Source organism: Onychostruthus taczanowskii, unplaced genomic scaffold, assembly GCF_017590055.1.
Source record: "Onychostruthus taczanowskii isolate IOZ18803 unplaced genomic scaffold, ASM1759005v1 scaffold14, whole genome shotgun sequence".
Classification (NCBI taxonomy): Eukaryota; Metazoa; Chordata; class Aves; order Passeriformes; family Passeridae; genus Onychostruthus; species Onychostruthus taczanowskii.
This window is the reverse complement of record NW_024498573.1, coordinates 2969209-2992910: the sequence shown is the minus strand read 5'-3', so window position 1 is coordinate 2992910 and position 23702 is coordinate 2969209. Positions and strand designations below refer to the sequence as shown.

At 52.0% G+C, this 23702-nt stretch overlaps 1 protein-coding gene across 1 annotated transcript; it reads right to left on the bottom strand.

Moving 5' to 3' along the window:
- Positions 1-2696: 2696 nt before the first annotated feature.
- MSX2 (msh homeobox 2) lies at positions 2697-8500 on the bottom strand. Its single transcript, XM_041397990.1, has 2 exons — positions 8059-8500; positions 2697-4688 (listed from the first exon to the last, which is right to left on the bottom strand). The coding sequence occupies exons 1-2, from the start codon at positions 8417-8419 to the stop codon at positions 4264-4266; spliced, it is 786 nt and encodes a 261-aa protein (XP_041253924.1). The 5' UTR covers positions 8420-8500; the 3' UTR covers positions 2697-4263.
- Between the last annotated feature and the right edge of the window lie 15202 nt (positions 8501-23702).

Below are 23702 nucleotides of genomic sequence, written 5' to 3'. Positions count from 1 at the left end.
TGGCAAGAGAAAAGGAGCCGGGATGGGAGCTGGGATGGGAGCTGGGATGTGAGCCGGGATGGGAGCCGGGATGGGAGCCGGGATGGAGCCGGGCTGGGAGCCCGGATGCTGCTGCTGCTTCTGGGGGATCTGCCCGGCCTGGAGGGGATCTGAGCCCCCCGGGTGGGCTCCGCGGGGCAGGTGCGGGAAGCATCCCCCCGCCTCATCCTCATCCCCATTCCTATCCCCATTCCCATTCCCATTCTCATTCCCATCTCCATTCCCATCCTCACCCCCATTCTCATCCCCATCCCCATCCTGACCCCCATCCCCATTCCCATCCCCATTCTCATTCCCATTCCCATCCCCATCCTCACCCTCATTCCCACCCCCATCCTCACCCCCATTCCCATCCCCGTGGCTCGGGGGTGTCTGGGTGCCCGCACCGGAGAGAATTCCCGGCTGTCCCGGGCACGCCGCTGCAGCCAGCCCAATTTTCCTCTTTCGCCATAAAACGCAGGAATTCCGAGCTGTGACAAGGCGACGTGACAACATGAAATGCAGGCTCGGAGCGCTCGTGGCTTTAGGTAATGAACGCCTGGCCGGAGCGAGGCAGAAAAGCCCAATCCCAAATGTTTATGTCAACAAATCCATCCCCGGTGAGTGAAGGTGTGCCCGGCTGGCCTGAGCCGCCGCTCAGCAAGTCCGGATTTTAAGGATCGGGATAATTTATCGCGTTGTTTTTAATGTTTATTATTTATTGCTCTAATTATTTTTCACTTTCTATTGGGAATTTAAAATATATGGATGTACCTGGAACATGTGCCAACTCCTTTCAGTCTCACTCAACTTCTAATCATCGCATCTGCTTTGTGTCAGAAAATACTTTGGGAACAATTTAACTTTGCATTAAAATAACTAATTAAAGCCACACCTCCCCAGCTTCTTGCGAAAGTGGGGGAGGAATTTCAGTAAGTGCATCGCTTTTAATGATAGCATTCTGATTTCCCTGCCTCGCTGTAATTTATTCAGTTACAGATCTGCCTGCGGGGCAGCTCCCATTAGGACGATGATGAAGTCTCATGAGTAAAGCTTGACACCTCCCTCCTAATAAAATATAATACTCAATTAACTCGGCCTTTCTGAAGGCTTTAATTGGAACAAGTTAATAATGGGCGCAGGGTGAATTGTCATGCCATCCGCAGGCTCCGAGAAGGTGTCACGGATCCCTCCTGCCTTTCCCATAGCTGAGGTTGTAACCGAGATTTGGAAGCTTTTCCTTCAACACTCTTGTGTGCCGCAATAAATCTGTATCCATTTAGGGATCTATCATAACACACGCAAAGCTCCCGCGCTCAAAGAATTTCCAGCAAAAAGATTTAGCTGTAATCCCTGACACAGCTGATTTATACCGAAGGTTCAAAAACACCGCTGGTTTATTTATAGCCCAGCCCGGCTAAGGGAGCACTCGGGACAAGCGGCCTGGAAAGGGCAGGGCCGGGGGGAGTTCGCCGTGCCCTGGATCTCGGGGGGGATGCTTCGGGAAAAGGCAGTCGGGGGAAAAAAAGGTTTTTTTCCCGTTTTTACGCGGCGGTAAATTCTAATTTGAAGAGCCTGCGTGGAGACTGGGCTCTGCCCCGGCTCTGCTCCCTGCATTTACGAAGCGAGGGGGTCCCCAGGGTTTTTCTGGGAGTCGGGAGAGGGTGAGCAGGGCGAGCTCCGCGGGTCGCTGCGCTCCGCACCCCCGCCCCGCAGCCCGCCTGGCCGAGCGCCGCATTCCCCGAGCCTTCCACCCGATCCGGAGGGATGCTGAGGCAGCCGGGATGCGGCTGGGAGCCTGCGGGACGGGACGGGACAATTCCCGGTGTTCCAGCGGCACTGCCGGGAGCCGCACGCCCGGAGCTGGGGGAAGACCCAGAGGGGCAAACACACCTGGGCAGGGGGCAAAGACATCTGGTCAGGGACAAAAGACATCTGGTTAGGGGGAAAAGGCACCTGGTGAGGGGGAAAAGACACCTGGGCAAGGGGAAAAGACACCTAGGCAGGAGGCAAACACATCTGGGAAGGGGGCAAACACATCTGGGCAGGGGGCAAACACACCTGGTTTGTCCCCGGGCCCCCTCCTAACCTCAACAGCCCTCCTGTGACATTTCCATGCGGTGGCACTCGGGTGTGCCGAGGTCCCCTCGGCTCCTCTGATCCCTGGCCAGGGAAGGGTGTTCCAGCACCTGCTCCCCCAGCCTGGCCCCAAAGCCGTGGCACGGCACAGCACGCTGGTGCCCTGAAATGCAGCTGGAGCACTGCAGGGCCCCGCCAGGTTTTGCCTGTCCCAAATTCCCCCAAAATCCTTGGGGAGTTGAGATCCGTCTCCCCCTAAAGCGCAGAGCTGAGAGCCCCCAAGGAAAGGGAAAGGCACACGAGCTGAAAGTGATGGAAACATCAGCAGAGCACGGCGTTGTAAAGAACAGAGGCGCCTAAAACAGGTTGTTAAAAACAAGGAAGCCTCATAAAAGCTTTGGCTTTTGACTCCGAAATGTTGACTTGCAATTCACCTTCATGCGCTGCAAATTTGGCTTTAAATCAGATTGAGAAAGGGGAAATAATCATAAAGGCAACCTAAACATTCCTTTGAACTTGACCCAGCGGTGCAAAACACACACGGAGAGAAGGCACCTTTCAAAGGACTCCAAACACTAACAGACCCACACGCGATTAAACATGTTTTTTCTTTTTTAATTTAATTCGAAATAAGAGATAAGAAATAATAAATCTTCAATAAAATATATAAAATTGTACAAGGCATCCCTTTCAAAGGGATTCTCCTATAATGGGAGATCGGGGTGAGGGGAAGGGAGAGAGGAAGTTCATCTATAGTGGGTCCCAGGCAGCATCAATGCCTGGATCAAAACAAACCAAAACCAGCAAAACCTCGTGGCTTTTTTTTTTTTTTCTTTTCTTTCCATTTTTTTCTGATTTTTTTTTTGTTTGTTTCATTTCTTTCCTCCACAACAGCATGCTAAGAAAATAAATCCAGAAGAAGCTCTGACTTCAGTGCTCCACAGCCTTGGGAGTAACTTCCTCATAAAGTTTAGCAAGAGTAATACAAATAATACAAGAGTTACAAGGAGAAGCCTGGGGAAGCTGCTGCCAGAGCTCCCACGGGGACAGGCAGGTCACACAGTCTCTATCACCTCACTGTCCTGCTCGTGGGGCTGATTGTGACACCCGGATCTCTCTTTAGAAGGGCTTCAAGCACGAGTCACTTCTATTGGCACCCTCAGAATGGAGGAAAACTCAGGGGGTTCTTCTCTTTAACACAGGCTGTGGCAAACACAAATAACAAAAACCCCACAACATCCCCCACAAGGGTTCAACAATCCTTTATGGGAACAACCCAGGTCTTTTTCCCCTCTCTCCTGCTTTTCCAAGAGCACTGCAGAGCCAAGATTACCTGGCTGCAGCCAAAAATTTCTAAGCATGCCAATAGGAAGAGATAAAAACCAGCCTGTTAAGAACCCTCCCTTGCTCTTCACCTCCCCTGCCAGTGCTTTACAAAGGCTGAAGCTATTTATACACAGAAAGGCATTACAGGAGCCACGCTGGGGAAAGCTGGGCTCTACATTTAGGGGCCCTGCTCTCGCCGAGGTTTGGGATGCAAAACTTTGCCCTCCCCCGAGAAATGCAGGAATTTGCTGGCTCTGAACTTCACTGAGACTCTACCGGCTCTAGTTTCTATTTACACGTCTCTAGCTACGGGCTCTGCTGTCTTCAAAAAAACAACCAAACAACAAAACTTCCATTAGACCTTTTTATTTCCCTCCCCCTTGCCCCCAGGTGAGGTGATGGTAACTTAGAGCGTGGCCCCAGGGCACTCACCCCTCTTATTCTAAACCCGTGTTGGGCCCCGCCAGGAGGAAGGTGTCAGGGAATTTCTGCCTCCGTATGATAAATTTGCTTTTTCACCCACTCTTTTTTAACCTAGTTTTACTTGCACTGGATAAAACCCCTACATTTACTCACAAATGATTTTTTTGTTGGTTTTTATGCCTTTTTTTTTTTTTTTTTTTTTTTTTTTTTTGCTTTGAGGAGCAGACTCTGAGTGCTCAGAGCACCCTCAGGAGACGCCCAACCCGTAGCAAACTCCCAGACAACTCAGGATGCCAGATAGAAGCGTGCAGAAAGAATGGCCAGCACTGGTTGGGGTTCTGCCTTCTCGGGGCTGGACAGGATCCACTTGGAAGTCTGTCTGTCTGTCTGTCTGTCTGAGGCTCTGTCTGTCGGATCTTAGGATAAGTGGTACATGCTGTATCCAACGGGAGTGGCGTAGAGTCCGACGGGCGGGATGGGGAGCACAGGTCTGTGAAAAGGGTAGGATGTGCCGTACAGGGAGGCAGCCTGGATGGGGGAGTTGATGGGGAAAGGGAGGCTGAACCCCGACGGCAACATGGGCTTGGCTGCCATTTTGAGCTTCTCCAGCTCGGCCTCCTGCAGTCTCTTGGCCTTGGCCCTCCGATTCTGGAACCAGATTTTGACCTGGGTCTCTGTGAGGTTGAGGGAGCTGGAGAACTCGGCTCTCTCGGCGATGGACAGGTACTGCTTCTGGCGGAACTTGCGCTCCAGAGCCAGCAGCTGGGAGGTGGTGAACGGGGTCCGCGGCTTCCTGTTCGTCTTGTGCTTCCTCAGGGTGCAGGCAGTGGGGCTCAGGTGTCCTGCAAGGAAGGGAGAGGGGTTAGCACAGCAGCAGGGACACCCCGGAGCTCTGCTGGGTGTCCCAAGGGTCCCCTCCGAACACGGCATCCTTTACCAAGGGGCTTTGCAAATCTTTTCCTGCCCAAACTTAAATTCACGGCACTTCAGCAGATGGAAGGGAGATTTTGCCTCAGCCGTTCCAAAGGGGACAGAGAATTCACAGGTCGCTTTGGGATTCACTTCACAGGGGTCTAGAGCACACAAACCAACTGCCTGCACAGCTCCAGGAAAGCACAAATGCCACAAAAGCAGGAGATTCCCAAAATTACAGTGAGGTAAGAGGAGAGCCCAGCCCTGCTCCAGGATTTCCCCACTAAGCACAACAAGTGACAGCTGAAGAAGGTCTGACAGCTTTTGTGGTTTCACTCACTGGACATTTTTTCTTGCTATTTTTTTTCTTCCAAATCAAGTTTTTCCTCTGATTATTAATTTTGATTTTCAGTGGATGTTTTCTGATTATCAACCAGTATAAAAACCCAGCAAGCTCAAAAAAGAAAGCAGCGCTCTTTTAATTCAACATTCAGCTTTTATAACATTTGCCAATTAAAAAATTAACCAAAACCCAGAAAAAACTTCAGCACTTTGTAGCCAATAAAAGCCAGAAAATCCACCACCTTTTGTGCCTGCCTTAAACCCCAGCCAGGTTAGGCAATATTCCCGGGATGGCAGAGCGCTGACTTGCCTTTAGATGAATTTAGCACTTCACTAATAATTTTGCAATCTAAAGAATAACTAAAAAGCAGGCGGCCGACTTCAAAAGCTCGGTAATTTGGCTGTGATTTGCTCACTTCGGGGCACAGGACAAGTCACCCTGGCTGGACACAGCAGTGACACCCAGGCTGCTGAATTTGGTTCACATTGTGGTGGTGTCTTGTCGGTATTTGCACTTTTGGGTTTTCTGTACTCGTTTCACTTTTCTCTTTTATTTTTTAAAATAAGCCAGACTAAGAAGCTGTTTAAGCATGTAATTTAAAAAAATCCCACGAGGGAATTTGTTCTAAAGTTCAGAAAGGGGAGGGAGAAAACGCAGCAGAAAAAGTTAAACTTTTCTTATTGTTCTTCCTCTAGAGTAATAAAGCTCTTCTAGGAAACAACTTTTCAAATGCTGGCCTGTGACCCCACCAGGGCATTTTAATAATTCAGGTGCTCACCGTGACAGCTGATTCCCTTCTCAAACTGCACTAAATCCAAACTGCAGCACACCGACCCTGACTCCCTGCCGCTCCCTGCGTTGTTCCACGCTGGTTTTACACCCAGCTCCTTTCTCTCCCCACGGCGAAGCCCTCCCAGGACTGGGACAGGTTTTGGGGTGCCCGTGGCTCCCTGTCCCAGCGGCCCTGGGGTGAGCCCGACCCGCCCCGGCTCCAGGAACAGAAACAGAAACGCGCTTCTCCCGGGAAATACTCCATGAAATCCCGGGAAATATTCCACGAATTCCCGGGAAATAGTCCATGAAACCCCGGGAAATATTCCCTCCAGGAGACAGCCCGGCGTTCCCAGGCTGCTTCCCAGGGAACTGCCAGGCTCCGAGGAGCAGCAGGGACCCGGGATTGCGTTTGTCCCGTGCCAGTCCCCAGACTGATTTGTTCCCCCTCACTGATTTGTTTCGCTGGGGGTTTTTTTCTCTTTATCCTCCTTTTCCAGCCCAATATCGGACAAAAAACCCCCATAATTTGGACAGGGTTCCCTCTCCGTGTTCCTCAAAATTCGAACTTTTCCAGCATTTCCCCCAGCTCATCCCACCCGTAATATTAATATTGATAATAATAAATCGAGGGGCTGTTTTTAATGTCAAAACTCCCATGGACAGGCGGTTTTCCTGCGGGAAAATCGCTCATTGCCTCCTGCCGAGGTGGGAAATGAGGAAAAGGGTCGAGGCCGAAGGACTTTCCCCTCCCTGATCCTCAGTTTTCTCCCCAAATCCCTCTGAAGTCACGGGAACTTCCAGCTACCGAAATCCTACACAAAACTCTTTTGCCGATCCCGAGAAGAAACAATTTTCAAAGAGAAAGAGGAGGAATTTCGAAGGAGAAAAAAATATAGAGGGAGATTATTAGGCCGTGTCTAAGTCTGGGGTTTTGGGCAGATTTAGAGAAGGGGTCCAAGTAGGGGCACACACTTTTTTTTCTGTGTTTTTCTTTCCAGCACATTTGAGGGTACATGAAAATGAAAAACTGGAGCTACAGAGGGAATGCCTTCCTCCTGCCCTCTCCCAGCACGATAGAAATCAAATTAATTCGGGGTTATCATAAGACAAAGGAAGTGGATGAAAGCCAAATCGAAATTATTGTTAAAAGAAAAAAAATATAAGGAAAGCTGTAACAACACTAAACTTTCCTCTCGCAATATTAGACTGAGGAGTAAATTCCGTGAGCCAGTTCACGCCTGTTAAGTCTCTAACTTAAATAAAGCAGAGGATTTAATTTCCACCAGGGAAGTTTGGGATGCGCGGAGGAGAGCGGACAAACCCTGGCACAGGTGTGCGGCCACCGCGAGGCAGGGATGCTCCTTCCCCTTCTCTGAACGATCTTTGGGGGGTTTTAAATCCCTAAAAAGCAAATTTTTTCCCCGTTTATTTTGTAAGGTATGGCCCCGAAAGCGAAAGGCGGCTCGGACTGCCAGGGGCGTTTCAGGGGTGATCTGTCACCTCCGCACCGAGGGTCCCTAAGGCGGGGGACGGCGTCGGGAGGGATCGGGGGGGGGGACACAAAGGGGTCAGGAGCAGTTCGGGGAGCTCTGACAAGCTCCGGAGCCAGGGATGGAGGGACAGAGCCCGCGCCGGGAGCCAGCTCCAGGTTAGAAAGGAGAATTCCCGAGTTCAAGAGATTGCAGCGCACCGCGGGTGGGAGAAAGGCACGGGGAGAAATCGCAGGGGATTGCGATTTGTTGTCGCAAGGGGATAACATAAATGGACGAAGTGGCTGCCAGGGGGCCTCGAGTCGGGACAGGAGCTGCTCCCTGGTGATTTCTGATCTTTCTAAGGCTTTGAAAGCGGTTTATATTCATATACATGCGCGTAGTCATGTATAGGAACATTTAACTCTATAAACACATAATAATATCAATATACTATAATAATTATATAACATATATGTAACATACGGGAATACGACACGCGTATGAATCCCTATAAAAGTACAGCGGAATCGCAGAATATTTTAGCTTGGAAAGGATCTCAAATCCATCGGCAGCGACACCTTCCCCTAGACCAGCTCGCTCAGGGCCCCATCCAACCGGGCCCGCGGACGGGAGCATCGGATACAAAACACGGGATGTACATGTACGCGTCTCCGTGCTGCGGCGCATCCCGCCCGCCCCCGGCGCACTCACTTGGCGGCGGGGAATATCTCCCGGCCTCCGAGGGGATCCAGGACGAGCCGTCCTCCGAGTTCTCCGACTTGACCGAGGCGGTGTCGAAGGTTTTTGTAAGCGCCCCGGGCGGGCTGTGCGCCTCCCGGGAGCCGTGGCCCGCCAGCAGCAGGTTCCTGGAGGTGCCCACGGCCGCGCCGTCCGCGCTGCCGCCGGCCGCGGGCAGCGGCGGCTCCTTGGGGGGCGGCTTCTTGTCGGACATGAGCGCTTCCACGCTGAACGGCAGGCTCGACACCTTCACTTTGTGGTGCTCCTCGGCGCCGGCCGCCGCGCCCTCCTCGTCGGAGGAGAAGACGTCCTTGGCCTTGTGAGGGGAAGCCATGGCGGTGCGGCGGAGCTGGCGCTGCCCGGCGAGTGCGGCGAGCGGGCCCGGCCGCCCCCCTTTTCCCCCTCTGGGGCTCCCCGCCGCTGTCCTCCTTGGGCGAGCGGGGGAGCCGCCCCGCCGCCCAATCAGCGCCCGCCGTGCCGCGTGACGTCGAGAGAGGCGGCCTCCCATTGGGTGAGAGCGAGGAGCGGGGGCGGGCCCAGCCGGCGCCGCTCTCGGGGAGTTCCCCGGCCGCCCCCTCCCCCCCCCACACCCCCGGCCCGGTCGCAATTAATGACACGGGGTTAATGACACGGGCGGCCCGCCGAGGAGCCGTGCAGGGCTGTAATCACAGCAAAGCCAGGGGAAGGAAAAAAAAAAAAAAAAATAAAAAAACCCGCCGCGGTAATTAAGGCTGATGATGATGAGGCGAAGAGGGAGCTTCAGAGGAACGCGGCTCTGCCCCCCCGGCTCCGCTCCTCCCGGGGCACCCCGGGCTCACCGCGGCACCCCCGGGCTCATCCCGGCTCATCGCCGTCCCCCGACCCTCCCGGAGCGGGGTCTGCACCCCCCTTCCTTCCATCTCCCCAAAAATCGCGTCCCTTTCCCGAAGGAGCGGGGTCTGGGGATGCGGGATGCGGGATGTGGGATTCGCGATTCGGGATGAAGGAAACGGGATGCAGACCCCCGGAGAAACGCTCGCCGCTGGTTTTTTTATCCCATTTTTTTTTCTTGTTTGCGTTTCCACGGCAGCAGGACCCAAGTCGGGCAAAACCACTCTGCAGAGGTTAGATCTGTAATTTTTTTTTTTCCAGCGTCAATTATACACGTGATGAAAAGATGAGCTTTAATAAATTAGGGGCACGCAGCCCTTAATTAAAAGTCATATCAAACCAGTACTATGAAAGCGATTCTCTCACTTTTTGACTTCCTACCAGTGGTATGAATAAAGAGTGTCCTGTAAAAAGCTTTTATAATTATAGCGCGCATAAAAGCGAATACATATTGTTCTTTTCATAATTATTTTAATATTGCGCCGGGCGTTATTTCATGCTGTGCCCGCAACTTTCTCAGGTGTTTAGTTTGTTTGGTTTTGTTGGTTTTGTTTTCTTTTGTTTTTAACGTCCAGGGTGCGCAGGGCTTGGGAGCTGTTTTGGTGTTACAATTTACAAGTGAGGGCCATTTTTAGAGCCACTAAAAACCACTGAGAAGACGACAGGCACAACTCCTCTCCCCAAGCCCCCGAACTCGGGGGCAGCTCGAAGCTGCTCGGTCCTGCAGGGCTCTGACCACGAACGTTCGGATAGATCCCCTCCATAACACACGGAGGGTTTAACCAGCTCTTCTTTTGCTCGATTCGAACTCCTGATTTCCCTGCCAGCTCATGGAGCAGCCTTGGAAGTCCCCAGCCCTGCAAACTGCGAGTTCCCAGCCCGGGGATGGGGTGTAGGGAGCGCCCTGTGCTGGGGGCACTCTCTGTCCCAAAACCAAGAGGATTTAAAGGATACAAAATGACTTATCCCCATTATTTTCTGTACAAATTAGACAAACCTCTCTTTTTCAGAACCCAGGGACCCCTTTACGGCCCTGCCCATCCCTCCCCACTGCTCAGCACCGAACACCGAGCGGCCCCAGCCCTGATAAGATCGCTCCCGGTGCCAGGGAGAGCAAATTGGGAGCGGGGCACGGGATGGCCGCGTGGGAAGGAGCGTGGGAGGAGGTGTACGAGAAGCCGTGTTACAAAACCCCACTCAGCAGCGGCACTAATAGCAGGGTTTGCACCCTCATTGCTGATTGCTGGCGGTGTTACTGCACACCTCGATGGGTTAAGGATTAAAGATCTGCCAAGAGAAGCGATGCTTTCCTCTGCCTCGGTCCAGCCGGCCTGGCTGCAACATTTCAGCCGGCAGAGCCCCCGATCAGGGCTTTTCTCCGAGGATGAGAATAATGCCACAAACTGATGCCACTTCTCCTCCTGCTCTTGCCCAGTTTGTCACTTCTCCGTCCCCACAAAACCCATCTCTTTGCCGGGAAACACTCACAGAGGCAGCAGCCAGGCAGCCCCGGCCTTGCAAAGCTCAGCTGCTGCAGTGGGGTTGACTTCGTCCCTCTTCTCCCCCCTCCTTCCCCCTCCTTTCCCTTCTCCACGCTTCCTGCACCGTGACAAGTAAATGAGAATTGATGGACACGCAGGAACAATGCCGGTGTGTCGGGGACAATGCAGCGCCCGTGGAAAGCCATTGTGGGGCTGCTGAAAATGCCGCAGATAATTGCACCGCGCCCCCACAGCCAATGCCCGCTGGAAGGGCGCCTGGGGAACGGCAGCTCGGGGTCGTGGTGACATTGAGCACGTCCCTTGGGTGCTGGTTCTCTCCCCAGGTGCCCGCTTGTGGCCCGGGTGTGCCAGCTGCGTCCCCGTGGGCTTGGAGAGGCTCCTGCAAGCTGCCATCCCTTGGGAGGCCGGAGGGAAAAAGGGACCAAGGGACAAGCTGCTGTCGGATCTCTGAGCACAGGTTGGCTCATCCAGACTGGTCTGGATGAATTTTGGGTGCTCCAGAGGCGCCTGGGATAGCAAAGCATGGCAGGGTTTGCTCATGGTGTTTTCCCTCTTCAGCCTCAGTCCATCGCGAAATTGGAGCATTTTCTGTCTAAAGGCTGAATTTAGAGATTTCTCTTCTCTCTCACCCCTTCCATCGCGAAATTGGAGCATTTTCTGTCTAAAGGCTGAATTTAGAGATTTCTCTTCTCTCTCACCCCTTCCATCGCGAAATTGGAGCATTTTCTGTCTAAAGGCTGAATTTAGAGATTTCTCTTCTCTCTCACCCCTCTCTTCCTTCATCCTCCTGCTGTCAGTCAAGCATCAGAGGCTGAAGTCCCACGCGGTACCGAATGTCCGCACGGAACCCTCGCCGAGACAGGGTTCGGAGACAGAAATTTCAAGGAATTAAAGCTTTGCCCCCTACCCAGGATCCCAGAGCGGCCGCCCAGCCTCAGACTAGCAGGAAATTCTCCCAACCCGAGGAAAAACGACGGGAGTCCGTGGGCTTTCCCCCGCGCCGGGCTCCCCTTTGTGACCCCGCTGGGACCCCAGGCCGGGGGGGGCTCCGCGGAACCGGGCCAGTTCTGGGGGTGGCCGAGTTCCAGGGATGCCCAGAAAGCCCCCAGCCCCCCGTGGCCCTCTGCCTCTCCCTCGCCCTCCCGCAGCATCAGCCCCGTGAGCCGGGGCCTGTCCTGGGGCTCTCAGCTGGAGCGGGGCGGGGAGGGAGGGAGCGCAGGGGGAAGAGAGACGCTGCAGACAAACTGAGGCTGTTTTGCAGGCGCCAGGAGCGGGGAGATGAAAGGGAAGCTCCTGGGGGAAGTGGCTGTGCAGTTTGACCGGCTCCAGCAGCAGCAGCAGCAGCAGCAGCAGCAGCAGCGACGGCCCGTCCCGGCCAGCTCCGCCTTCCCCTCCGCCTCCCCCTCTGCCTCCCCCGGGCTCCAGCCTGCCCCTGAGCCCACCCCCGCCTCGCTTTTCCCAGCCTGGAGGCGGAGGGAGGTGTCGGGCCGGCACTGCCGCAGCATCCTCGCTCCTGCATCCATGAGCCGGGAGCAGCATCCCCGCCACGGAATTCCGCAGCATCGCTGGGCTGGGACAGCCGGGGATGCTGGATTTGGGGCAGGGGGCTGTCCGACACCCTCTCCCTGCCCTTATCGGTGTAAATCAGGAGGGAACTCACTGGGAGCATTACACCAACGATGTCCTGTGTCCCCAGTCCCGTAAAACACCGGCCCCTGTCCCTCACAGACACCTCGGGAGGACAAAACGCCCGCGGGCAATGGGGAGAGAGTTTATTCTCCGGGAGGGAAAACCTCACGAGCATTTCCCCTCCTTTTATGATCGATTTGGTTAATAATCCGTTTTCTAGAGACAGGAAGGGGTTTTTTTTGTTTAACGACCCCCCGCCCGGCTGGCGTGTGGACATCCTTCAGAGAAGGAAGATAAGGCTCCCGATTTGACCGGAAAAAGAAAGGCGGGAAAATGGAATCAGAGTGTGCATCAAGTGTAAGTTTTGCCCCGAAACGAGGTGTACACCGAGGGAATGTTTGATGTGTCAGAGGCTGGGAGATTATGGTTTCATCGCCTTGCCCCAGATGAGACCCGGAGCCAAGAGCAAGGCGTTGCATTAACAGTAATACGCGTTTATCTCCAGACGCTAGAAAGGAATTAAAGCGAGCTGAACATCAGAGCTTCCGAGGGATCAGGGCTGGTTACCGACGCCTCCATCTAGATCCACCTCTGACTCCCGCAGCCGTTTTGGCTGGCAGCTCTTGGCTGCCGAGCCAGCTCCGAGCGCCGTGCGAGGGGACCCTTCCCCGAGCATCCTCCGGGGGGACGCGTCCCGCACAGCCCTGGGGGCTCCGTGCCGTGGAGCCGAGCCGCACCGAGTGCAACCACGCGTTGTAATTGTCCCCTGTGTCACCCGACAATGGTCCCCGGTGCCATCCGCTCGTTGGGACAGCGAGAGCTCAAGGAGCCGCGCTGGTTGCACAACGCCGGCGTCTCCTGTCGCACCCGCCCAGGGTTGTGCTCTCCCTCTCTCTGCGCAGGTATTTGATTTACCAGCAGATATTTGTTCTGCTTGGCAAGAGGCAGGGGATAGCTGGGAGAGATCAGATGTCTTCCTGCTCAAAGCAATTAACAGTTTTGCCCTTAAGGATTGAAAACAATTTTTTTCCCCCCCTCAAGGTAATGACTTTTTAAATAAACACAAGGGGAAGGTTCGAGGGAGGAAAGCGCTGGTAGAGAGGTTAAATTTACACGCAGAGAACTGGCGACCAAGAGGACCCTTGGAGACGGGGATTTCGGAGGTGATGCACGGCCCCTGGCTGATAAGAAGTGCGGAATTTTGGGGCTGCCCTGCGAGCCCGGACCCCGGAGGGTCCCGCTGTGTCCTGGAGACCAGTTCCGGACCCTGCTCCCCTCAAAGTTGTTCCCCCAAAGCGCAGGATCGGGCCCAGCTGAGAGAACCCCCGGGCACCTGCTGGAGCCGCCGCAGGACCCCCAAAACCACTAGTGGAAAAGATGTGGGCAAAATACTTTAGGGTTTGGCCTCGGTGCCACCGTCCCTCCCCGTCCCCCACACCCCGAGGGCAGAGGGACGAACCCCCGAGACTCCCCAGAGAGGGAGAAAGTCAGGGGTGACATTTGTTTATTTATTTATTTCCCCCCCCCCTCTCCCCGGGACTCTCTGTTTGCAAACGGTTTCCATCGAACTTGTTGCAGGGATTCCCAATAATCGCACACACCTCCCTGCCTGTCTGGGCGATGAATAAACCAACATGATTCACCTCGGCCAGGGAAATGATGTGTGCAGAGACTCAAAGCTCCTGCTTTGGCTTAGATTGGAGCACCCGATTATTCCCAGAGTGTCCCCACCTTCCCGCACAAACAAGTGGAGAGATTTATTTTCACGGGCGCGTTTTATTTTTATTTATCAATTTTCAGATATATTCGTTCTCGGTGTTTCGCCCACTGCCTTCCATCGGTCTTGGAAATGCAGAGGGAATGAGGGATACACGAAACACACGGAATTGTCCCGTGCCCAAAGACAGCTCCTATAAAAATCCTGTTATTTATGCAGCCCATTCGCGATGTGGAGATGTGTCCAACGCTGGATGCAATTCCACAATTACAATTCTCTTCTGTCAGTTATTTTTTCCTATTCAACGTTTTATTTTCCAAATCTATCCCGAGTCCCCGAATGATCGCAGCTTCGCGACTGCCGTTCTTCTCCCCTAATTTCCCATCTCTTTTTTATTATCCCGGGCGCTGTAATAAACCGATCAATAAACAGCTTTTGAGCTACAACCTCAGACTTGGTACAAATTGGTTGTGAGGGTGCCAGACCCCGTGAGATCAGCCGGCTGATTTCTTTACCTCTCGACCCCCATTTCTTCAAAGAAAATTTAATTTTTCCTATTTGTTTCCCAGAAAAAAAAAATTGTTGAAGTGAGATTGAGGACTTTTATTATTTTTACGCGGTAGAACGAAGTCGGGGAGAGACTGTGCGGCCGTTTGGGGCTCGGCTGAGCTCTGCCCGCTGGGTTATTATCTGGCCGGGATGCGGAGCTCGGAGCTCCAGGCAGGGACACCCCGCGCTGCCTCCCGAATCCCTGGCCGGCCGTGCTGGCCGTGAGCTCAGGGCTGGCTGCTGCCAAAGCCGCGGGGATCCCCGCAGGAATCTGGAGAGAGCGAGAAAATCCTCAGCCCAAACGTGATTTTTCCATCCCTCCATCCATCCCTGCGCTCTCACCCACGGCGTGGAGCGTGAGTGGGGAGCACATTCCACCCCGGATTCCAGCCAGCCCTCCAAGGTTACAGGGATTTTTTTTCACCCCCCACCCCTTTTATTTAATTACATTCAGGGTTCTTTCAGGGCGTTCGCAATTCCTCTGATTGCATTTCGAGCTGATATTAGCCCGGGAGTGAACGCCATCGGCGTCCCCGCCACGGTCCGCAGGGGTGGGGAATTTATTTGGATGCTCCTAATTCCTCTGTCGATTGTGTGGGCTCCAGGTCGTTTTAAGCAGGGCAACGATTTTTATTCGTGTGTTTAAATGTATTTGCACTGAGAGCTGAAACAAGAATAATAAATCATACTTTAGAACGTAACAGATGGTGGAAAGATGCTCGTTTAGAAAATGATGAAATTAAATACATGTGGCTTCTTTTACAGATTTATTTAGCACAGACTCTCAGAAATCAGAGAGGAGAAGAATCTCCAACTCCTCTATCCCTGTTAATATAACTTTCCATCTTTCTGCATATATCAGGTCGTTAGAAATATCCAACACTGCCTTGTTTCCTTAATTTCCCTCTGGATAATAACCCTCATTCTAATATAATAATTACCTTTGCCTGCGCACTTACAAAATACATTTTAAGCAACTTCATTTGTACTCTTTAAGATATAAAAAATTTTAAAAGTCTGCAACTCTGAGGTGGCTGCTTGCAGAGATTTTTGGGGAAGAAGCACTTCAGGGAAGGTTTTTCTGTTGTCTGTCATAAGGGATTTTGTGCCATGTAAAAGATTGACTTTTATTAAAAACCCGCATTTTCCTCTGACAGCACAACCCGAATTCTTTCCACTGAAATGCTCCTTGGACAGTAGCTCCCCACCGCTCCTCATCTGTAATAATCTCGGTTATTCTATAGACAAATCAAATTGTTTTTTCACTGCTTGTTTTCGTTTTTTTGGAAAGTGCTGCTACCAAGACCACGATGCCCAGTGATGCTTTTGGGATTTAAGGGTTCGCTCTGTAGCCGGACCCTGATCCTGCCACTGTCTGAGCTTTGGTCATCTTCCCCAATTGTGCTGCATCAAAACTTGCTGTGGAATATTTCAGGACGGAATCAGCTCGGTGTCCCTTCCCGAGGGCAGTGACAACGCCGAGGAAAAGCGGGAGACAGAGATTTGCACCGAGCAAAGAGGTTTTTGCAATGTCAGGGTGTTTGACCGTGATAACGGCGAGCTCGGGATATTTAAGGTTCAGTTAATAGAGGTTTTATTTCATTTGATTTACTCCAGATGGTTCTCAGCCACAACACAGGGGCTGAGACAGCAACCAGAGCTCCGGCGTGCAGGAGGCTCCGAGCAATGAATTTTCATTTGGCCCACAGCAGATAAGAGCCCGGGCAAGGCTTGGATCTGCAGCAGTTTGGATTCCAGAGCCCCGCTCTGCTCAGGGGGAGCAGGAGAGGGCTCGGGAGGTGGCTGCTGCTCCTTACAGTACGATGAGAGCCAAGAAAATAATCTTAAAATTACGTTAACAGTTTTCTGTGGAGGGATAAATCTGCAGCTGGAGCAATCAGGGAAGCTGGGTCAGCCCCGGTCTGCAGTGCCAACACCGGCTCTGCTTCTCCATCACTGCTGGGGCAGGGCCAACCTCGCACTGACCTAACTCCAATTACACCCGGCCTAATCAGCCCAAGCTCTAATATGGTAACAAAGGCTTTGCACGATCCAAAGTTCCCACTAGACCCACTGGAGCATGACCAGCACCACCTAAACCCACAAACACAGTGAAGACAGCGGCAGAGAGATAAAGCTCCCTTTGTTTCTTCTGCACTTCCATTCGGGTTTTAAATAATTCACTTTTTTCTATGTGTAAATCCATAAATCACAAGTAGAAATACTTAGTTTATTCAGCCAGACTTTGATTTTTTTTTTTTGGGGTAATGTTTCAAATAGGTAAATATTAAGTATATCTATGATTATTGGAAAAGAGGGAAAATTCTTTGCCATGAGCATCTACCTATAAAGAATAAAGGAGAAAGTGGCAGGAGCCCTTGGAGGGAGTTGCTAATGGCACGATTAGAGAAGTTATTGGTGTGGTAGAATGCAAAGAGGATCATGCAAAAGGCAGATTATACTCAATAAATATGAAAGTTGCCGAAGCCTTCTGAGAAACACAAGCAGCTTTTCTCCCTAGCAACTGTTTATTGCAAGTGCAACATTATTGTTAGTGATTATCCATTTGCTTTTCTTTCCTGGCAGAAAAGCCAGCGCGCAAAATCCCATTTCTCCGCGTGTGTATTTGTGTCCTGCAGCTCGCTTCGCAGCGAAATGCAAAGTGTTCTGTGTTTCAAGTCGCTGAATGCCAAGAAAAGCAGCAGAATGCAAACAGCAGCGAGCAAATCACGGGGCATCGCTGTCCTCGAGTCACCTCCGCATCCCGCCGGGCTCGGATGCAGCGCGGGACATCCCTGCAGGTGCAGCTGGGGCCGGAGGGTCCCGAGGGAGCCAAAGGCTCCTTCTCAGCCTTGCATTTGGGAGGAAAAGCGGTTCGGGGTGAGCTCTGGGCGCCCTCGTGGGTGATGTTTGTCTCAAGCATCCTCTGCTGCCCTTCGCTCGGTGCTGGAGGTGCTGGGGACGCTCTGCGGCTGTCGCGCAGCCTGGTCCTGGGGCAGAGCTGCTCCCTCAGCCTGGCACCTGCCCCAAAGCCGGGCTGGGCAGTAGAGGGGTGCCATGGGGTGAGGAGCAGCTCCCCCAGCACCCTCAGAACCCACGGCCAGAGCAGCAGAGAGATGGCACAGGGAGAGGAGCAGCTCCCCCAGCACCCCATGGCAGCAGAGGGGTGGCACGGGGTGAGGGAGCATCTCCCCCAGCTCCCCCAGCCCCCCAGGGCAGAAGAAGGGTGCCATTGGGGTGAGGAGCAGCTCCCCCATCTCCCCCAGCACCCCATGGCAGCAGAGGGGTGGCACGGGGCCAGGAGCAGCTCCCCTAGAACCCCATGGCAGCAGAAGGGTGGCACAGGGAGAGGAGCATCATCCCCAGCACCCCAGGGCAGCAGAGGGGTGCCATGGGGTGAGGAGCAGCTCCCCCAGCACCCTCAGAACCCACGGCCAGGGCAGCAGAGGGGTAGCACAGGGAGAAGAGCAGCTCCCCCAGCCCCCCAGGGCAGCAGAGGGGTGGCACAGGGCCAGGAGCAGCTCCCCTAGAACCCCATGGGAGCAGAGGGTTGGCACGGGGTGAGGAGCAGCTCCCCCAGCACCCCCAGAACCCACGGCCAGGGCAGCAGAGGGGTAGCACAGGGAGAAGAGCAGCTCCCCCAGCCCCCCAGGGCAGCAGAGGGGGGGCACAGGGCCAGGAGCAGCTCCCCTAGAACCCCATGGGAGCAGAGGGGTGGCACGGGGTGAGGAGCAGCTCCCCCAGCCCCCCCAGCACCCACGGCCAGGCCGGCTCCCCACTCACCTCCGGTGCCCCCACACCGGCTTGAAACCCCGCCTGCAGCCCTGGGCTGGGCTCAGCAGACGCTGGAGCCTTGCCCAGGTGAGAGGGGAGAGGTTGGCAGCTTCCATCTCACCCCAGAGCCTGCTCCCGGGGGAAGCAGCTCCCTGCTTGTGCGCTCCGTGCTGCGTCTGGAGCTCGGGCTGAGCTGTGACCTTCACTCAAGGACTGGTCTGACAGCACGGGGAGCAAAAAGTTCCTTCCAAGAGCCAGTTCCACTTCTTCCCCCTCCAACAGTTTCCCTTCATCCCTTCCCTGGCTCTGTGAGTGGTGCAGGATGTCCCCTCTTGGGCAGAGGGGTGGCACTGGCACAGACCCCACAGATGTGAGGGAACAGCAGCATTTTCCAATGTGTCTCCGTCAGACAGGCAAATCCACTCTTGTCTCCTCTTTTATTTATTTATAATTTTTTAGGCAGAGCCTTCCAGTGGGAGAAACATGGGATCATCCAGTGCTGGATTTGAGAGAGTCAAACACTCCTCTATCAGTGTATTCTCCTGCCTGCTCTGTGCAGTCTTTAGGGAGAAGCATAAATACTGAGTAATTTTATTAACTGGCTCTTCTAGGGGCTTATTCAGGCCAAATTTTATAAAACAAACAAACAGCTCTTAAAAAAAAAAATCAAAATGTACAAAAGTATAAACAGAGGGATATTAAGTTTTCCAATTAAAAGAATGATATAATTAAAATCCCAACTACCACCTCCCAGATTTTGTGGTGCCAGGAATGAAAAAAGTATAGATGCAAACGACAGTGACGCTTCGGGGTGAGCTCTGGGCGCCCTCGTGGGTGATGTTTGTCTCAAGCATCCTCTGCTGCCCTTCGCTCGGTGCTGGAGGTGCTGGGGACGCTCTGCGGCTGTCGCGCAGCCTGGTCCTGGGGCAGAGCTGCTCCCTCAGCCTGGCACCTGCCCCAAAGCCGGGCTGGGCAGTAGAGGGGTGCCATGGGGTGAGGAGCAGCTCCCCCATCTCCCCCAGCACCCCATGGCAGCAGAGGGGTGGCACGGGGCCAGGAGCAGCTCCCCTAGAACCCCAGGGCAGCAGAGGGGTGGCACAGGGAGAGGAGCATCACCCCCAGCACCCCAGGGCAGCAGAGGGGTGGCACAGGGAGAGGAGCATCACCCCCAGCACCCCAGGGCAGCAGAGGGGTGCCATGGGGTGAGGAGCAGCTCCCCCATCTCCCCCAGCACCCCATGGCAGCAGAGGGGTGGCACAGGGCCAGGAGCAGCTCCCCTAGAACCCCATGGGAGCAGAGGGTTGGCACGGGGTGAGGAGCAGCTCCCCCAGCACCCCCAGAACCCACGGCCAGGGCAGCAGAGGGGTGGCACAGGGAGAGGAGCATCACCCCCAGCACCCCAGGGCAGCAGAGGGGTGCCATGGGGTGAGGAGCAGCTCCCCCAGCCCCCCCAGCACCCACGGCCAGGCCGGCTCCCCACTCACCTCCGGTGCCCCCACACCGGCTTTAAACCCCGCCTGCAGCCCTGGGCTGGGCTCAGCAGACGCTGGAGCCTTGCCCAGGTGAGAGGGGAGAGGTTGGCAGCTTCCATCTCACCCCAGAGCCTGCTCCCGGGGGAAGCAGCTCCCTGCTTGTGCGCTCCGTGCTGCGTCTGGAGCTCGGGCTGAGCTGTGACCTTCACTCAAGGACTGGTCTGACAGCACGGGGAGCAAAAAGTTCCTTCCAAGAGCCAGTTCCACTTCTTCCCCCTCCAACAGTTTCCCTTCATCCCTTCCCTGGCTCTGTGAGTGGTGCAGGATGTCCCCTCTTGGGCAGAGGGGTGGCACTGGCACAGACCCCACAGATGTGAGGGAACAGCAGCATTTTCCAATGTGTCTCCGTCAGACAGGCAAATCCACTCTTGTCTCCTCTTTTATTTATTTATAATTTTTTAGGCAGAGCCTTCCAGTGGGAGAAACATGGGATCATCCAGTGCTGGATTTGAGAGAGTCAAACACTCCTCTATCAGTGTATTCTTCTGCCTGCTCTGTGCAGTCTTTAGGGAGAAGCATAAATACTGAGTAATTTTGTTAACTGGCTCTTCTAGGGGCTTGTTCAGGCCAAATTTTATAAAATAAACAAACAGCTCTTTAAAAAAAAAAAACAAAAAAAAAAACAACAAAATGTACAAAAGTATAAACAGAGGGATATTAAGTTTTCCAATTAAAAGAATGATATAATTAAAATCCCAACTACCACCTCCCAGATTTTGTGGTGCCAGGAATGAAAAAAGTATAGATGCAAACGACAGTGAGTTTTTCACTTCCATAGTTCAAGTGAAATGAATGTCTTGGTAGAAGAAGAAGAAGAAAAAATAAAAAAAAAAAAAAAGAAGAAGAAAAAAAGAGTGATGATTGAAATTCTGTTTTATTGAGTGCAGGTGTTCATAATGGCGCAAGAGAAAATGTTTTTAGTTTTTAGGTTGTTGTTTTCCACTGAAGTTTCTGGACTGTTAAAACTGAGATCTGAAAACAATCCAATCTGCGATTAAATGGGAAAAACATACCTGTGTTTAAAGAGGAACACTGGAAGCTGATAACAGCTTTTTCAGCCCTAAAATTCACTCTGGGTATCCAGAGTTTTGTTTGTTGGGAGCGATGTCTTCAAAACAATTTGCTGCACTCTGAAAATATGTGTTACAATATGTTTTATTGCCCGTGTTCAAGGTAGCTGATGATTTAAAAGACGGGTAATGCCAGGGTTTCTTTGGTTACCTCCAAACAATCTCTCTTTATGTTCTCCCAATTAAATCTTCATCAAACAGCAGCAGAGGAGCCCCTGAGATCTGATTCCAGGCACATTTTTAAGAGTGTGTGTACATCTCTCCGTGCTCAGGTATTTACAGCAACTCCAATCACTCCTGACATGACACAGCCTTAAATTAAGAGCTGGTTGACACAATGACAAGAGAATGAAAAGATTATTTTCTCCCCTCAGCGCCACAACCAGCGGCTGAAACAGAAACTGAGCTGCGGATCCCTGACTCCCATTTGATGGAACGACTTTGGAATCGCAGCTCCCACATCCAAAGCTGGGTCTGTCCGAGCCGGCTGCAATTTGTATTTTAAGTCCGAGGAAATGCAATATCCAGCCGAATCTCCATTTCAGTTGGAGCTGCGCTCATCCAGCGCTTGGAGCCTGCAGGATGCTCCGCGGGGCTCGCAGCAGCTGCAGCAGATGTGGCAAATTCCTGGCTGCAATTGCAGCAAAATTCCCCCAAAGGGGAGAGAAAGGGCCGGCCCCGAAATGCAGCAATCGGGAACTCCGCTTTCATCCCCTCGCGTTTGTTCTGCCGCGTTTGACAAGGCACGCATTTGAAAATAAATGGGTTAATCACCTGCCTAATGGCTTTGGAGGCAACGCCAAGAGGATCTTCCCGGCGAGCTGGAATAAACATCTTCATCTGCAGCGCTGGGAGAGCCGACGGAGCAGGCTGGCGTCGGGAGCGAGAGCTGCTCCTTTCCGTTCTGCAAAAGCTGAAAACAAATCTTCCTTTTGGATTTTGCATTTGGTTTAAACAGAATCAGTCAGTATCCTTATATCCGTTCACTTTACTGACTCTATTCTGCTTAGAAATTAGAATTTTTCATAATTTGCTATTTATGTTTTTAATTTTATACTCATTTTTTGTAAATTTATATTTATTTTTCCCACTTCGTATTTTTCTCACTTTATATTTCTATTTATTATAGTCACAGACATGGATTCAAACGCACAATTCAACCAGCACTGCACTTCTTTAAAACTTTTTATTTTTAAAGCGTCAAACTTTCAATCACATTTCCAAACATATTTTTGTTCAAAACTGAGACTAAAATATAATAAAAAAGAAAAAAATTTAAAATAAGAAAAATATATTTAAAAAAAATTGAAAATACCCACGAAACAACCAAACCCAACCCCAGATATTTTGATGCGGGGGGGAAAAAAAAAAAAAAGGAGGGATTTTTAAAAACAAATATTTCATTTTTTGGAAACTTCCCAATATGTCAGCGCAGTGTTTTCACAAAAATCTGTTGCACCTTGTGCTGACTGACAGGGCACAACTTCTGGAAACATCTTAATTGCAGCTCTGCAGGTTTGGTAGCTTATCACAACCATTTAAATAGTCACTGTAAGACAAATACAGAGTAATACCATCCCCAGCCTTACACCCTCAAACCATAAAGTAAACTTGTTTTTCCATGAAGCAATTAGAAGGCTACATTTAGACATAGCCTTAAAATAAACAACAGAAGTATATCTGAAAACATGATTGGATGTTGTAACTTGTGGGCTCAGGGAATGACAGTTTACAGTTACTGGAACAGCAGGGAAATATTGATCAAGATGTGCAGGGAGCACACAGGGGGATTCAGGCTGGATGGATGGGGAATTTTCACTCCAACCCTGATTTTGCACAATGATTCCCCTTCTGTGGTTTGCAAAGAAAAGGGTAAATGTCAGGAAAACTCCCCATCCTTCAGGGATTTATTTGCTTTTTCCTAGAGCATCTTGAAGTCTTATTTCTGTTAATGAATTCCTTAATTTAAAAAACCCTCCTGTTGTCACATATATGTTCTAAAGCAAAGAGCTCTAGATGGTTTTCTGTTTAATGCTGAGTTTTGCCTGATTTACACCAGGGTAAATTTGACAGCCACACAAAATCCCTCCTCAAAACATCCCTGAGACCTGGCATCTGTGGCTGGGTCATTCCTGTTTTGCCAAAAGTACTGTCCCAGCTGCTGCTGGGTAAGGGAACCCACCCCAGAGCCCTCTGGAATCATGGAAGCACAAGCCTCTTATTTTCCCAGGATGGATTTGGGGTCCAGCCTTCTCCTTGAGGTCCCACTGCAGCTGTGGGAGTGGGGTGTGGATCCCAACCCGAGCACAGGAGCAGGAATAAACCCATGCCATACTCAGAGCTGCTGCCCAGGGTCTGCAAAAACCCCAAAACCTCAAACTTTCTGCCTCTCTCACGTCTCCTGCTCTCGCTCCTTCCATCCCCTCATTCCTGTTCAAAGAAACAAACACAAAGGGGGGAAAATCTGCCTCAAAATTCAAAGATAAGCTTCAAACAGGCCAAGAATCTCAGCCCATTTATTATCCCTCTGCAGCCAGTGATGCAGCATTTCCACCCCCTGAAACCACTGCTTTTTTCTCTCTTATTTGTCTTTTTTCAGGAATTTTCAGATGCCAGCATAACCACAGTTTTCCTGTCAGAACGGCTGCACTGAAACATCTTTCAGTGGATCCAGTGTGCTCTGTACCTTCTGCAGTTTAGAACACAGCCATAAAAAATTGCTCAAGGCTGAATCTTGGCATATTAAGTGTCATCACAGAGGTAATTGCTTTTCTTTAAACACCTAGAAAAACAAAAACCCAACATCTGAAGTTGCCAAAAGGCTCTCATGTCCAAACACCTACACTTCCACAGAAGGGTTTCTTGGCTTTTCCTCCAGTCTTTCTTTGCAGTTTTGTTTTTTTCCCTCTCAGCTGCTTTTGCAATTGAGTGTAAGCATCAGAAAACAAGCGAGATTATTAACCCACAAAAATGT